The sequence below is a fragment of the Microcebus murinus genome, chromosome 18, assembly GCF_040939455.1.
Source record: "Microcebus murinus isolate Inina chromosome 18, M.murinus_Inina_mat1.0, whole genome shotgun sequence".
Lineage (NCBI taxonomy): Eukaryota > Metazoa > Chordata > Mammalia > Primates > Cheirogaleidae > Microcebus > Microcebus murinus.
The window spans coordinates 48,571,252-48,587,024 of NC_134121.1; the positions used below are offsets into that span (position 1 = coordinate 48,571,252).

General features: G+C 58.1%; 1 protein-coding gene and 1 non-coding gene across 4 annotated transcripts; both read right to left on the reverse strand.

The window, feature by feature from the left end:
- Positions 1–2,059: 2,059 nt before the first annotated feature.
- On the reverse strand, positions 2,060–15,321 carry CYB561 (cytochrome b561). Of its 3 annotated transcripts, none has more exons than XM_012747330.3 (6): positions 15,229–15,321; positions 6,668–6,879; positions 5,551–5,649; positions 5,176–5,279; positions 4,578–4,735; positions 2,060–4,310 (listed from the first exon to the last, which is right to left on the reverse strand). In XM_012747330.3, the coding sequence occupies exons 2-6, from the start codon at positions 6,864–6,866 to the stop codon at positions 4,118–4,120; spliced, it is 753 nt and encodes a 250-aa protein (XP_012602784.2). In that variant the 5' UTR covers positions 6,867–6,879; positions 15,229–15,321; the 3' UTR covers positions 2,060–4,117. The 3 variants fall into 3 exon arrangements, with proteins under 3 accessions (XP_012602784.2, XP_075850781.1, XP_075850782.1); XM_075994666.1 differs by lacking the exon at positions 15,229–15,321 and adding an exon at positions 14,392–14,774; XM_075994667.1 differs by lacking the exon at positions 15,229–15,321 and adding an exon at positions 14,392–14,780 and having other exon boundaries at positions 4,210–4,310; positions 4,578–4,718.
- Positions 3,616–3,753, reverse strand: LOC142862228 (U4 spliceosomal RNA). The gene has a single exon (XR_012913311.1). It is a non-coding gene; the product is annotated as a U4 spliceosomal RNA (small nuclear RNA).
- Positions 15,322–15,773: the final 452 nt, after the last annotated feature.

Below are 15,773 nucleotides of genomic sequence, written 5' to 3' on the forward strand. Positions count from 1 at the left end.
CAAAACAACCAAAGCCTGGGTAGCAGGAAAACTCCAGACCTTGCGTAGTCATCCAGCCTGGATGTCACAGTTGCCTTCAAAGACAAGAGAGGACTCTGGAAGGACACCACCTGCTGGGTTTGAAAACCATTCCTGGGCTGCTCCAGTTATTTCATTAAAAATCAAAAATGGCTAAATGGTTGGCAAAACCCCAGTTTTTTAAGAATGTCTGGGGCATTGGAAGAAAGGAGAAATGTAGTGATTTACAGAAAACTAATTCTTAAAAAGAATTTGCCCTGCACCTGAATTAAAAGCCACTCTGAGTAGAAAGGAAACAGCGAACTCAGCAAAAGTCTTTGTAGATTCTCGGAAATACTGAATCAGACTTTCTTCTCCTTGTTACTTTCATTCCCAAATAGGCGCCTTTTGGTAACTTAGGTAGAAGCGGTGCTCCTATGCATGGGGCAGACCAGACTGCCTCACGGCGGGCTGGGCACGGGTAGGCAGAAACTGAGGGTGGGACTGGAGTGTCATCCTCATTCATCTTTCAGAACAGAAGAGGGGGGAGTTTGGAGAAGCGTGACAACTGAGTCATTCCATTCCCAAGAATGAGAGGGAATTGATGATGATGGTGTCATGTCGGAAGTCCTATGATAAAAGGGGATGACCCCATAGAGGAGAAATGCACAGAGTCCATCCCCATGGGCCATTTTCTTGAGATGCTCATGTCCCAGACACCATGGTGGAGACTTTGCACACGTTCCCTAATGTATCCCTCGCTCAAACATCTGACAGACGGCGTTGCTGCCTCCAAAACACAAATATGGAAGCAGGTCCTGAGAGGTTAAGTTGCTCAAGGTCACAGAGACAAAGGCGAGACTCTGAATCAAATCTGCCCTGAAAGCTTTTCACTGTCCACCATGCTGCCTCCTTTCTCTGAAGAGCGAATCTAAGCAAAGCGAACGTCGGAATGACACCAAAAGGCGCTGGGCCAAGGAGAGCTTGGGAGATGCTGCTTCGTGCTCCTTGGGAGAAATAATGCTACGCCACGGTCCAGAGGATCAGCTTGGGGACTCTAAGGGTTCCAATCCCAATAAGAAGGTGAAGTTCCTGCTGTCATCTAAGTTGAAAGTCAAAAAGGACGAGGTGAAGAAGCAGCCCTCCGGAGAGGGCCGCGTCATCCTCCAGTGTCTGGGATCATTTGAATATTCGTAGACACAGAGACCCATGAGTCAGAGGCTAGCCCCAAATCCCAGAAGCGAGATGGCACGTGAACAGCGTCAAGATCCCTCTGCCACCCACATAGCCAGCCCTGATCCCGAGCGGGGAGCCAGCTTGTGACATGTACCAAGCCAAGTGCTTTGAACGGTTTTAAGCAAATGAAGGTCCACTCAGCAGCCGCAAAAGGCTGTACAGACACACTAAGGAAAGATTTTCAACTCTGGCTCCTACACATTAGACATTAGAAACCAGCCGCAATACAGAGAAAGCTTAAACAAATGCAGGTATTCTTGCTGCCTTATGAGAGGATTTGCTGTAGGATCCCTGTAAGCAGTGAGCTCTGGTGAGTTTTTAAGTAGCTTTAAGTGACAAGGCACACAGTGCTTAAAGTGCACAGTGAGAGCCCCCCCCCAAATTTGCCGTAAACACTCTCCTGCCTGAACCATAGAAATGGATCTGAAGTGGAATCTCAGCTTGTCCCAAGAGCTCTGCTCCTCTCTTCCTAAGGACCAAAAAGACATTTAAAAAGGAAAAAAGGTCAACTGAATACCGGAGGAAACTTCTTGCCGAGGCCCTTATCAATCTCCTGCAGCTCCACCCTTCGGACCATTTTCTCTGGCCTGAGCAAAGAGTTTATCTGACCACATGGAAGAGCTGCCTCCACTAGATCCAGAGACTGGACAACCAGGGTCCCACTTCAGCCCCTGTGCTGTGATAAATATCATTAATCACTTTGCCTTCTGTGCCCAGCGGGGGGAGATTTCATTTCTTTCAACCCTAGTAGAACTAACTTCATGTCTCTGACTAATAGCTCTGGCTCCTTTTATTGCCACGGCAAATAAAGACAGCAGGCGCGAGGTCTACTATAGATATTTATTGAATCATCTGTTGCACCAACAGTACATTGCACTTCACAGAAGATTGGCCACAAGCAAAATAAAATAAACCACTACAGATCTGCTTTGGGGGGGCCTTCTTTGGCTTCTTAGCAATACACTTTGGCAAACAGACCAGTTTACAACCTCTATTGCAAATCTAAGGTTCCATTTCTCTATGTAGCACTGTGGCAAGAGAGATACATAACTGTACTTTGGTAGCTTGTCTAAGGTGGAGTTTTCCCACATGTAAACATTTCACTATACACGTATGCGCCAGGTGATTAAAGAGTTGATAGCGCCCCTGCCCTCAAAGAGCGTACAATCTAAATGGGAGGTGAACACCATCATCTGGGCAAGCTGGGAGGAGGTGGGGAGGGTTGGGAAGTGCCTGGGCAGGCCCTGCTGGGGAAGGGACAGGACCACAGCCACCTGCTCCCAGAAGTGACATTGCCATCGTTGCTAAGATAGGATCCATGGCAAAAGCCAATCATTAGGAACCCGAGCATTAAAGGAGACTAGCCCGTTTCCCTAAGGCAGCATTTAGGTATGACAAAGGCAACCACTAAAAGAATGGTACTCAGGTTTGGAAATTTTCTTAATTTCTTTACTTAAGTAAACTGTGTCTTTCTCAAACTGTGTCCTGCTCTTCAAAGCTCAGGAAACAAGGAGAAAGCATTTGCCACATCTAAGAAGCACGAGATCAATGCTCTAATCACATTATTTCTAAACTGAAGTCAAACAGTGACTCAGCTAACAACACACTTGATGGAGTTGGAGTGATGTCCAGACACCACAGGGGACGGGTCTGATTCTGACTCAGTCCTGGCTCCCTGCACAGAGGGGCCCCAGGTAAGAGAGGAGACTTGTGCTCCCGAACAGAAGCAGACAGCTCCAGCTGGAGGGGCTCAGCCGCAAGCAGCCCCTTGTGGCTCTATCAAAAGGAGGCAGCAGTGGCAGCTTCTCATTTAAAAAATAATAAAAAGGGTCGTGCCTCCACCTCCCAGCCTGAGCAGTGCCGAGGCAGCTTGGAGAGGACACCAGGCTGGGAAGTGGGGTGGCAGGCCCTGCAGGAGGGAGATGCAAGACACCCCACGGTCCAGAGCACCCTCCTATTGAGGCTGCCCTCATCTGCCAAGAGGAAGTGCCTCTGAGTCACCAGCCTCTGTCCCCTCCCCCAGCAGGGCTGTCCTGGGGCGAGAGGGTTAAAGGCTGCAGCAGGGCCAAAGCCACATCTCCAGTGCTCTGGGCGGTCCCTCCCCTCTCTTGGGGACCCCTGCTCTGAATCAACATACTTTACGCATAGTATCACTTGCTCAGCTGCCAAGGACCGGGCCATCTGCACCACGTGTCTCTCAGCTAGGACTCCCCGCTTGAATTCAGCAGCACACAGAGCAGCAGCCTTCGCTCAGTGTCCCTGGCCTGGCCTCAGGCCTCTGCTGCCTGAGGGTGCGGCCACTCTCCAACTCCTTTATTTTTCTTCTTTTGTTTAATATTTAACAAATATTTTAGTCTTCTCTTTTTTTTTTCTTTTACTCGGTCCCCATAGGGACTGTCAAAATTTGCCAGTGCCAACTCTACTGCAAGTCGCCATGGCGGGGCACGGGGAAGTTTTCGATTAGCAATGATCGCGCCTCGGGTAAACCTCCTTGGCTACAGTGCGCCGCAGCGCAAAGCCATCTCCAACTCCTCCATTGGGGTCTGTGCTTCTGTGATCAGGACTGACACCCAGACCCTCCCCGAAGCCTTCTGCAAGGGAGGGGCAATAGGGACAAGGGGCCTATACACGACCAGCTGGACTGTCCACAGCAGCAGCGACAAAGGGAAAGCAGAGGACAAGCCCTACCGGGAAATCACTAAAACAGACGCAGCTGCACCCACACTCCCCACCCACCCTGCCTGAGCCCCTCCCCGGGAGCCACCAATCCTGGGGATGAGGACGCCCAGCCTCAGCAGGGGGTGGGCAAACAGACACCTTCAGAGCCCCCCCAGAACCGAGGGGGCTCCACCGCCAGACCCCTCCACAGGACTGGAGCAGGCCGTCACTGGGAGCTGGGGCTGTCCCCCTCCGTCAGCGTCTTGAAGTCCATGGAGAGAGCCTGCTCTTCAGCCTGGGAAGGGCGCTTCCACTCGGGCGGAGTCAGGATGTAGAGCACGACCACGCCGAAGCAGACCAGCAGCAAGCCCAGCGTGTTGGCCAGGACGCCCTCGGGCTCGAACTTGCTGTAGTCGGCCCTGCAGGGGTAGGATGGAAGGGAGAAGCCACCCAGGGGGTCAGCCGGGCCCAGTGCCCTTTGGATCCAGGGCCTTAGAGATGCTGCGGGAATCCCAACACCAGCCGCTCTGTCCCCCTCCCAGACGGAATAACCATGGCCTGTCGAAGTCCACAGAAAGCCAGCTCAGAAAGCAGATGACTGGGGAAGGGAGGGCAGGGACACCGCAGCACGCAGGCCATGTGTCCCCCCTCCACCCCCACCCCAGTCTCACATCCGGGACACTCACCCGAGCTTAAACAGCAGCGCCTCCTTCAGGCCCAGCAGGGCGGTGCCCACGGAAAGGACGAAGATGGTGGCGCCAAAGAAGACGTGCTGGGGGCGGTAGCGACTCCGCAGAGAGAACGAAGCTCCAGGGAACAGGAAGAAGCTGAAGCCCACAATCCACTGGAAGACCGGCAGAGGCGGTTCTGGCAGCTGAGCCGGGCAGCAGCCTGCCCGCGGCGGCCCGTTCGCAGCAGGCTGCCCCCACCGAGCTCCGCTGACCCCTCCGCCCGCGCGTTCCCTCCGCACAACCGCGGTGGAGAAGCACAGGCACCGCGGGGGGCGCTTGAGGCCGTGGCTCAGTGCGTCACGCGCGTGGCCTTGGAGAGCCAAGTCCGCCAGAAGGGCGCCTGGGACCAGGACACCCTCACCTGTCGAACCCTCACTTTGCAGCCATGTCAGCATCCGCAGGCAGCATCCAACTGTACCAACCCCACTCGCCGTCTCCAGGCACACACCCTGGGAAACGGGCCCCCCTGTCACCGTTGCAGCCCATTTCCTTCCCCCACCCCGCCTCCTCCCTTGCCAGGGGCCCTGCGGCCGGTGGTGCTGGAAGGACTCACCTGCACAAAGTAAAGGACAAAGACGAGGATCCCACACCAGCTGTGCAGGCTGTACAGGTCAGCATAGCCCTTCTTCTTGTGGTAGTCGAACACCGCCACCAAGCCTGGACCGGAGACGGGGTCACGTGAGCGCGGAGTGGGACGCGGAAGGGGGAGGGGCGAGATGACTGGAGGGAACCAGCTAGCGGGGACTTCTGGGCCTTAGTCCCAGCCCGAAGGCTGCCAGTGCCCAGTGTCCCTGCCTGGGTGTTGGTGGGGTGGCGGGTGGGAACGGGACCGGGACCGAAACGGCTCCGCAGCAGAGGACGGAGCCGCCAAGCAGCCACTCCCCAAGCCAGCAGCAGCGGGTGTGGGAACCCGCGCCCAGGAACTCACCGACCAGCGCGATGATGAGGGCGAAGACGTGCAGCAAGCCGTGCAGCACCTTGGTTGTGCGTTTGGCCTCGTTCCTGAACACGCGGTAAACCAGCAAGGCTATGGGGGTGACAAGGGACTGTCAGTGCATTCGCCTGTCTGAGGCCTTCCTGCCGAGCAGCCTTGCTCCCTTGGCTGGAGGGGCGTCTGGGCCTGGCGCGTCCAGGCATCCCCCTCGGGCCTTTGCAGAAGGCATGTTGGGTGGTGTGTCCCTCGACAGGTCCCCCGGCCCTGTCCAACCCCTGCACTGGGCACCCCAGAGAAGCCAGGTGGGGGCTTTGCCACCACCCCTGCCCCGGGAGAGGCAGCAAAGGCTGGGCCTCTGCCCTCAGTCCCCACCTAAAGAGCTGCCGGGCCCAGCAGACGCCACCCCACCCCACCTTCCTGTCGGCCACCCTGTGAGTTCCAGGCTGTCTGGGGGTCATCATGCCGTGACACCGAGGACACAACCAGCTTCTGAGTTCACCTTCCAGCTCTGTTGCTCCTCACGTCGCTCCATGTTGGAGCCTGATCACATCGTCACTATGTCACTACGCTCGCCAAGCAGGATCCTGGCAGGGCCAGGCCGTGTGGGGAGGGTCTCTCGGGATTCTGCTGCTGAGGGCGTGGCTGTCACCAGGACCAGCCTAGGAAGAGCAGGTGGCCAGAAGCAGGTGCAGCTTCCTGGATGCCTGGCTGGAGGCCACTGGAGCCCAAGTGCCCCTCGCTCCTGCCCCAGAGGGAGGCGTGCCAGCTCTGCCAAGTCCAAGTCCAACAACACACACACGCTCACATATGCTGATGCCCCCACTTTCGAACCGCCCCGGGCACTCTGCCCCGTGCAGCACACACGCAGTGCTCCTTGTGGGATCAGGATAGGAAGGTGCTGCGACAAGATGGAGAGGAGCTGCCACTACCTGCCTCAGGGCCCGGATTTGGATCCTGTTTCCCCAGGCCCTAAGCCAGCTTCTTTCTGTCTTTTCTAGAATCTCTCAGATTTATCTAACGGGGCAAGACCACAGCGGTGACAGGATCCGTGCAAACTGCCTCTCCCAGGGTCGCCGGCAGGCCAGGCCCAGAGGAGCAGCCCCGGACTCACCGTCCCCCTGCAGGAAGACCAGGCCGATGACCATGCACAGCGGGTGCACATTGAACTGCAGGGCGCTCTCCCAGGCAACGCCACCCCGGTACAGGCCAAGCCAAGCACCAGTCACGGCCACCACGGTCAGGCCCAGCAGCTGGGAGAAGGCCACGAAGTAAGGCAGCGCCGCGGGGGTGGGCGCTGCGCCGGTCTCCATGCCGAGGCGGCCGCTGCGGGAAAGAGCAGAGCTCAGAGGACTGGCCCGGCCCGCAGCCTCCCAAGACGTCACCCGGCCACTCTCCCTGGGCTGTGCCACGCAGGGCTCACCCCAGCCTCCCCACGGGGACAGACCTGACCTGGGGACATGACACTGGGCACTCCCCATGCATTGTGGGTGTAACGATGCTGCCAGAGCGCCCAGGGCCTGGGCGTCATTTTCTGTTTTACATGGTCGTGGTCGTGGGTTTTCTCAGGTGGGGTTGACAGGTAAGTTACAGAGAAAGGAACAAATTCCTTGAGGGTACGGGGTTGGTCCCGTCTTTCCTCAAGACGCATCGTAAGGTGCAGCCCAGGGCGACAGACGGGCGCCTCCCTGCCCTGTGCCGGGTTCTGGGCTCCACGCTGGAGAGGAGGAGGAGGAGCCTGCCCAGCATGGCCCCCAGGCCCTGCCACACCTGCCAGCGTGCAGGGATAGCATAGTGTCCTTCCCTTCCTGCCCCTGTCCCCTCCAAACTCCACATGCCTCCCAAGGTGTGGTGTCTGCAGCTGCGGGGAAATGAGGCCTTGCTACTGCTCAGAATAGTGCTGCGTGTCCCCCACACTCTTCAGCTCACGCCGTCCCACAGAAGGAGGGTAGAGCATGGGTGCCCGGCGGAAGGAGCCCTGGCAGCCCCGGTGCCGCCCTCCACCGCCCAGCCTGGGCAGGCAGCAGGGAGGAGAGAGAGGAGGTGGGAGGGGAAACAAGCATGGCCTCCCCCTGTCCCTCCGCCTCGGGTGCTGGCAGCAGCCTGTGCACCACGGAAAGGCACCGCCACGGCCCACCACCGCCACTGCCACTACCACTGCCAGCAGATGTCAGAGCCATCCAAAGATGGCTGCCCACTCGCCTCTCCCCACTGTCTGGCTCTCCCAGCAGCAAGGGGTGTCGGGGCTCGGGGGACGGCAATGAGCACAGGCACTGACCAGCAGACCTGTGGTGACCCTCACACCTGGCACACGCTTCTGCCCTGCAGTGCTCGGGAGCTAATTTTCAGTCCCTCCTGGTGACCGGGACCAATTCCCTCTGCCACATCTGACAACTGATGGCGATTCCACCATTAAAAAGGGGGTGAGCCAGGCCACGGCGCTGGCTCACACATGTAATCCTAGCACTCTGGGAGGCCGAGGTGGTAGGATGGCTTGAGGTCAGGAGTTCGAGACCATCCTGAGCAAGAGTGAGACCCCGTCTCTACCAAAAAGAAAGGGAAAAAAACCAGCTGGGCATGGTGGTGTGTGCCTGCAGTCCCAGCTACTCGGAAGGCTGAGGCAGGAGGATTGCTTGAGCCCAGGACTTTGAGGTTGCAGTGAGCTATGATTTTGCCACGGCACTCTAGCCAGGGTGACAAAGTGAGATTCTGTCTCAACAACAACAACAATAAAGCAAGGCAACTGAACACCCCTCTTCATAACTCCCCACCCCACCCCTTCATTAAAAATAAATAAATAAAAATTAAAATAATAAAAAATTAAAAGGGGGGTGGAGAGTGTTAATACGCATGGCTTGTAGTAGAATAAAGATAAACATAAGGGAAAAATGACAAGTCACCAGCATTTGATTTACATCCTTACATACTTTTTTCCTAGAAATACATATATAATACACATTCTTTCATAGAAACAAGATCATACTATGATCTTGTTTACTGCTTTTTTTAACTTAATGGCGTATCTTTTCATGGCAATGAACGTCACCTGCATCATTTTAATAGCTTCGCACGATTGCCCCGGACAGCTGTTGCATCTCTCAGCCATCCCCCAGCCCCTCCCGCCCGCCACTCAGCTAGCTGTGGGCTTTTCGCTAAATACATGCCCTGTGCCCTGCCGTCCTCACCGCACTGCCCGCCGGGGCGGGGGTCTTCTTTAGGTTTTTGATACGTTCTTGAAACGCAGCCCCGATCCCTGTTCCCATGGTGCGTGGAAACACTAGTTTCCAGAAGCTCTGGCCACAGTGCATCCCCATTTCTGGAACTCTTGCCTCTGTCCTTATCTGTCACCCACACAGAGGATTCTGAACTCCAGTGCTGGCTCCGTCCTCCTCCCAAATTCCAACCCCATTTCTAACGGCACATCTCTGCCTGGACACCCCACGGACACTTCCCACTCAGCCCGTCCAAAGTTAAACTCCTCTCCATCGCAACAAAGTCCTCTCGGGACCTCCCCCCAGCTAGCGGGGCTGCCCATCCAGGCCCCGGCCACCCAGGTGCCTCGTCCCAGGGCTCCCGTCATTGCCTCCCTCCCAGCCATCCTCCCTGCTACACCCGAGGCAGGGCCTGCAGCTTCTCTCTCCTCGATCTGACCCAGCTCCCTAAGTCATGTTGTCCCCCGCACAAATGGCCCACTCCCTGCCGGTGAGATGCCAACTCTGCGACACGATCGTGCCTCAGTTTCCCTCTGCAACTCCCGCTGTGCTTACCAGGTCCACTCAGAGGAACCTCGCAGGCTCCCTGAATATCACAACCCAGCGCCAGGCCTCGCTCCCTGCCGCCCCCGCCCCCACCCGCCAGTGCCTCCAGGCCCTATTACGGCCATGTCGCTCACCACCTTGTCCCCAGCGCCAGCACTGGTTCTTCCTCTTTGTCCCCAGGCTCACCTGGAGCTTCCTTACCCTTTTCGGTTCTGCCCTGTGTTAATCTCTTGGTGCTCTCTGCCAAAGTGCCCTGCGAGCTCCTGTGAAGCAGGGAAGGCTCCTGGCTCTTCCTTGGGACTCCCCAGGGATCTGACACCTTGCCCCGACTCTAACGGGAAAATGTACTGAAAGGAGAAATGCTGTCCTCCCCCAGCCACTTGTCATCTGTCCTCCTCTCCAGGTCACCGCCTCCTTTATTAGATTCATGCCCAGAGAGCCCAGAGCACAGTCAGAATCTGATTAGCTCCGAATGAGGAAGAACAGAAGGAACGTCTCCCTGCCCCTGGTCAACTTGTGACAACTTCTCCATGCCTGGCGGGACACAGGGGAGCTCAGGGGAGCGAAGGAGTCATCACGTCCACCTGCCTCTCCCCTCCCAGCCCATCTCCCCGTGAGACAGGCAGAAGCCAGAGCCAGGACGGCACAACAACTTAGTGTGTGGCTCTACCACCCTACGCTGAAATCCCTGTTCAGATTCCCTGAAGTCTCAACCCCAGTGCCGTCTGCACCCTGCCAAGGAGGGTGAGACACTGGCCCGTGTGTGCGGGAGACTGAGGCCCAACAGCTGGCGAGCCCTGCCCTGTGCGGGCACTTCACCTGCTCTCTCGTGTAAGCCTCACGTGACACTATGTGGGCAATATGAGTATTACCCCGGTTTGACAGATGAGGAAACTGAGGCTCAAAGAGGATAAACTTCATGCCCCAAATTACCATCAGCAAATAGCTGTTCAACTCAATCGCTTATTGAGCACCTACTCTGTGCTCACACATGGCACCAGCCGGAGCTATACCCTCAGCTGTCCCCTGCCCTCAAGGGGCTTGCGGACAAGCTGCAGTGTAGACACAGATGCAGATCTTAACGTCAAGGGCGGTAAGAAGTCAAGCCAGGAGCTAAACCCGCCTGCAGTCCCTTCCCAGGACACGCGCTACAGATCGTGCCCCCGAGTTTAACATCTGTAAGTGGCGCGCTCCTCCAGCTCTCCTGCCGAGGGCTGGTGGCCGTGGCTTTGTCCTCTCTAACGCCAGGAACTAGGGTAGCGCCATCACTTGTGAAGACTGAGGCCAGTCAAGGATCCTCATGGGCGCTTGTTGAAGAGGTTGCTTTGCCACAGGGCTCCGTCTCATGCCCGTCCTCCCACTTCCTCCTCGCCCTCAGCGCCACCGCGCCACCACACCCCGACGTGTGCCCTGTGAGCTCTCCTACGAGAAAAGGCACAGGACGTGAACGATGGGCGAGAGAGGGGGGTTCACACGAGGGCAAGGTCATCGTTTCAATTCACTCCAAAGGCAGATCTGCTCCGCACAGCCCGGGTGTCCATGGCAACCGGGCATCCAGGAGGAAGCCAGAGACAAAGAATGTCCTTTGGAATGACAGGGGCCCTTTTCTGGCTGGAAGGTAGCACTGGGAAGTCCCAGTGTGAGGGATGACAGGAGAACTGGCCACTCACACCCGGCAAGACCGTCCGACCTCAGCAGGCCTGTGGTTTGCCTACAGATGGCTTCACAGTCAGCGAGTTCTAAGTGAAAATCCCCAATTCACAAAAAAGACAAAGTAGTGAGTGGTTCTGTGCTTTTCAGAAGATAAACTGAGAGGTTCCTCTAGTGACCGGGCTCCCACTGCTGTTCAGTCCAACACAACTGACGACCCATCTGTGTGCACGGAGAGGCTGTGTCCCATGCCGGGACACGGCCAGAGACATTCAGGTGGCTCTGGACAGACTCTGACCCACCCACTTGCGAACCTTGAAATTGATTGAGATTCACTCTAGCAAGCAAGTGCCTTTGAATCATGGTTCCTCATTTCCCAATCTTTTTTTTTTTTTTTTTTTTTTTTGAGACAGAGTCTCGCTTTGTTGTCCAGGCTAGAGTGAGTGCCGTGGCATCAGCCTAGCTCACAGCAACCTCAAACTCCTGGGCTCAAGCGATCCTGCTGCCTCAGCCTCCCAAGTAGCTGGGACTACAGGCATGCGCCACCATGCCCGGCTAATTTTTTATATACATATCAGTTGGCCAATTAATTTCTTTCTATTTATAGCAGAGAGGGGTCTCGCTCTTGTTCAGGCTGGTTTTGAACTCCTGACCTTGAGCAATCCGCCCGCCTCGGCCTCCCAGAGAGCTAGGATTACAGGCATGAGCCACCGCGCCCGGCCCATTTCCCAATCTTGATGGCAAGAACATTTTCTCACCCTTCCTCCCTAACTGGATGGCCCCAGAACAGCAGCTGTTCTTGGGCCATCTCTGTTCCTAGAGCAGAACTGTGGGCAGCAGCTTCAAAGGCCTAGAGCAGCCACTCGCCACCCTAAAGGTTTTCCCTGCCCCGCAGACCAGAGGGGGCTCATATGGCCCCTTCACAGCCACTCTCCTTCCTCTATGACAGCACAGGACAGGGTGACAGATCTCTGGCAGCTTCTGGAGCCTTGGGCCCTGACAGTCCCCCCAACCCCCACGCACCACCACTCCACTTAATGCAATCAAACAGGGGCAGCGGCTACCCGCAGGGCTCAACTGAGCTCAGCTCACTCTCCCTTCCCGAGCCCACCGCGTTTTATTAAAAGGAGACCAGGCCTAATCTCATTACGGGGACCAGACACTGCACAGGCTGTACCGCCCGGAGGGCAGAGGGTGGAGCAGGGGGAAACGGGGAGCCGGGCTGAGTTAGAAAAGATTGTGATGGGGGAAGAGACTAGATCTTGTCTTGATGGATGAAGGGGAAAATGGCTCCATTGTCCCAGAATGTCCCAGAACGTGACGAAAGAGAAGGCAAAGCGCAGGCTGAGCTGCTCCATGGAGCACTTTGCTACCACCCCACACCCTCGCCGCCCCCAGGAAGAAGGCGGAGCTGGAAGCCAGACTCTGAGCCCCTTTCCCTCTCAAGCACAGGGGACTCCCAAAACTTATAACAAAAATGTTTTCATTTCTGTTAAAATCAGAAGGAAACAAATGAATTTTTTAGGGTCAAGGAAAATGTTTTAATTTCTAATCCAGTGGATTATATTTGTCTTTATACCAATGCAGTTGGCAAATATAATTGTTATTTTTTTTATGGAGGAAGGGGCCACGAAAGGTGCAGTGCAGTCCAGGTCAGGCAGACATCACAGCCGGCTCCACTGTTGGTGACGGTGACTCCCAGGCAGGCCAAGTGCCTGCTCTGGGCCTAATCTATACAGTGGAGGATATCGGGATCTACCTCCTGGACTGCGGACCGGGTAAGTGGGACAGATGCATACAAGTGCCGAGCGAGCGCCTGCCACGCAGTAGGCACTCAATCAAACAGTAATCTTGCAAAAACTAACGCCTTAGGAAGAGCCACACGTCAGCTGCTGTGGACACATGAGGTTTGGGGCCACAGAGAGCCAGATGGCAGGCGACTCTAATAAATCCACACTCCTCTGTCTACCACCAGCCCCCCACACCGAGCAGAAACTCCTGGACTGGAAGAATACAGGTGGTCTGCTTTTAGTCTGTGATGTTTCATATTCCCAAAACCATTTATGAACTGCGTAGGCAGTAGAGTGCTTCTTCCCGGTGAAGCTGCGCTTTTGGAGGTGGGTAATTTCTCATGCTCATCCACCAACGCCGCCTAATGCCGCTGAGCAACCCAGTACTTGCAGAAGCCACACTCTGCCTGCCAGGGAAGGTGGCGGGCAGGGAAGGTGGCTGCCAGGGAAGGTGGCTGCCAGGGAAGGTGGCGGGCAGGGAAGGTGGCTGCCAGGGAAGGTGGCGGGCAGGGAAGGTGGCTGCCAGGGAAGGTGGCGGGCAGGGAAGGTGGCTGCCAGGGAAGGTGGCGGGCAGGAAGCTGGCACAGCAGGCATCTGCTGCCAGCTCCGGGAGGCCCCACCTGCAAAGGGGCGGGGCGGCAGCAGCCTTATATTTTCTGCCTCAATCCAGTTTCACCAGAGAAATCAAGGCATCTAGAGGAGGTGGCAGAGCTTTGTTTTTAGATTGGCTGCGAAAACAAAGAGACAGAGTCCAGGTGCCCTAGATGGAACTTCATTTAACAAGTCCTAGAAAATCCCCAAAGACTGCCAAGGAGGAATGAACGCAAGGACCGGGCAACCGCAAGGGAGAAACCCGGGGAGGGGAGCCAGAACGACGTGTCAGGAACCCCAAATCCACACGGGCGTACCCTGCGTTCTGTGACGCAGCGGGGGAAGGGCAGGAGGGGAGGCGACGTGGCCCTGCCCTCACGCAGGTGTCACGGCAGCCGCAGACCCCACCCTCGGCGCAGGTGGCACCGCTGTGCCGCCCGTTCAGGGCCCACCACGGCCAATCCAAGGAGTCGGGCTTCCCACTCTAGAAACTCCTGCCCTCCGCGCAGCAGCCAGCGGTGTGGACAGAGAAAGGAGAGAGCGGCCCGCCAGGCGTTTCAGCCCAAGACCCTGCTTCAGGGGAAATAGGCGGAGGCTCCGGTTTCCGGTTTCAAGAGAACAGTCGTGGCAAACGTTGGTTGACCCACGTCCACGCCCCCTTGCTCTACCTTGTTCTAGAATGTGGCCGTAGACCCGGACACTGAAACTCGGGTCTCCAGCAGTCTCCATTGTAACTTCAGCAGGGACTGGGCAGGGCCAGGCCAGGGTCCGCCCGGGAGCGGGAGAGCGGCGAGACGAGCTCTGCAACCTGCGGCCTCGCCCGGGGAAGGGGCTGCACCTGAGTCAGGTGCCCGGCCGGCGGGAAGGAGAGACGCGGCTCCCGCTCAGACAGCCGGGCCTGGCGGCGGGCGCGGCCTCCCCCGGCAGCGAGCGCACCTGGGCCCCGCCCCGCCCCGCGCACCTGGCCGCCGCCCCGCGCCCCCCAGGCCCGCCGCGGCCCGTCCGGCCCCCCGCGGGGCTCCGCTCCCACCCGGCGGGCGGCCGCCTACCTCGTCCCGCCGCGCGGCGCCGCCGAGCGTCCCGCGAGCTCCCTGCGAGCGTCGCCCGCTCTGCCGGTTCCGCGGGCCGCGCCGGCGTCGCTATGGCGACCGGGAGGCAGCAGCGGGTTGGCCGCGGGCCCCGCGACGCGGCGAAGGTCACCCGGCCGGAAGTGCCGCGACGCGCCGGGAACCGGGGTTAAGGCGCGGCCCCGGCTGACCCGCACGTGCCGGGCACCCACGGTCCCTGCTGGGCCGGCGAGGGGCCCCGCCAGAGCCGGGGCTCGAACCGGTCGCCCGGTGCCGGGGCTGCCGCGCGGGGCGCTGAGAAGCGAACCGTGGCCACCGGCCCGGGCCTGTGGACCCGAGTTCGGGGAACCCTCGGAATCGGCCTCGCGACCTGCCTCCCTCCCGGGGCCCCCGCGTTCGGGGCGCGCAGGAAGGCGGGCGTTTCCAGGAGCCCTCGGCCGCGGGCCAAGCTGGGGACAGGCTGCGGGTTTGCCCAGGCTAGGGCGGGGCGGGCCTGGGGGCGGCAGGGGACCCCCGGGCCTAGAGGGGAGCGGGCGCCAGGCGCTGAGAACCGCCGCCCTTCCCTGGCCTCCTCCCGCGCTTCCTGATTCCCACGCTCCACGCCCTCCCCTCTGCTCTCCAGCTCTCCTCCCTGCCCCACCTGGATCCCAGGGGGACACTAGGTGACAGACCCGCCCAGGGGGCATGCCAGCTGCTCCTGGAGCTCTGGAGCCACCCTCCTCCCCTACCACCCACGGGAAGATGTCACTTTACCAAGGAGGCTGGGACTCACCCCCACCCCACCCGCAGACCAGCCTGAGGTTAAGCGCAGGTGCTGACCCGCCTCTCACAAAGGCCTAGACCTTGCCAGAGGGTGCCACGGCCAAGACTCGGATCCAGGCCCTTCGGCAGCCTGGTCCAAGCCCCCTGTCCAGGAAATTTTGTGGGTAGTAACGGGCCCAGCTCAGAACAAAGAGTTCTTTCCTGTTGGGTGCGGGGCCAGACTCACGCGGCCTAGGGGGAAACGAGGTTTCCTCCCCAGTGGACTTCCTCCCCTGTGGACGTAAACCAGTCTCAGCTAAAGGACACCCCTCCTGACCCGCCCTCCCAGCTCCAAGGTTCTGGGCGGCAGAGGAGTCAGGGAGAGCTGCTTGCTTGGGTCCGCTTAGACTGTGGGCTTCCCGCAGGCAATGGCCAAGGCGGGCTCTGGGGACCCGGCGTCCCCTTACACGCAGAACACACTCTCAAGCACGTGCCAGGACACACAAGGGTGTCCACTGCGCTCGGCACACTGCCTCTGAGTGACCAAGCTTGAACCCTCCAAGAACAGAAAGTTTGTTAGGATATCTTTCCAGTTGGAGGAAGCCAATGGATATTTTAAAGTA

Coding starts and splice junctions, on each gene's coding strand:
- CYB561 (XM_012747330.3), bottom strand. CDS start 6,866: ATGGAGACCGGCGCAGCGCCCACCCCCGCGGCGCTGCCTTACTTCGTG. Junction 5,650..6,667: donor GGTCTTCCTGCAGGGGGACG/GTGAGTCCGGGG, acceptor TCACCCCCATAG/CCTTGCTGGTTTACCGCGTG. Junction 4,736..5,175: donor TTGTCCTTTACTTTGTGCAG/GTGAGTCCTTCC, acceptor CCGGTCTTCCAG/TGGATTGTGGGCTTCAGCTT.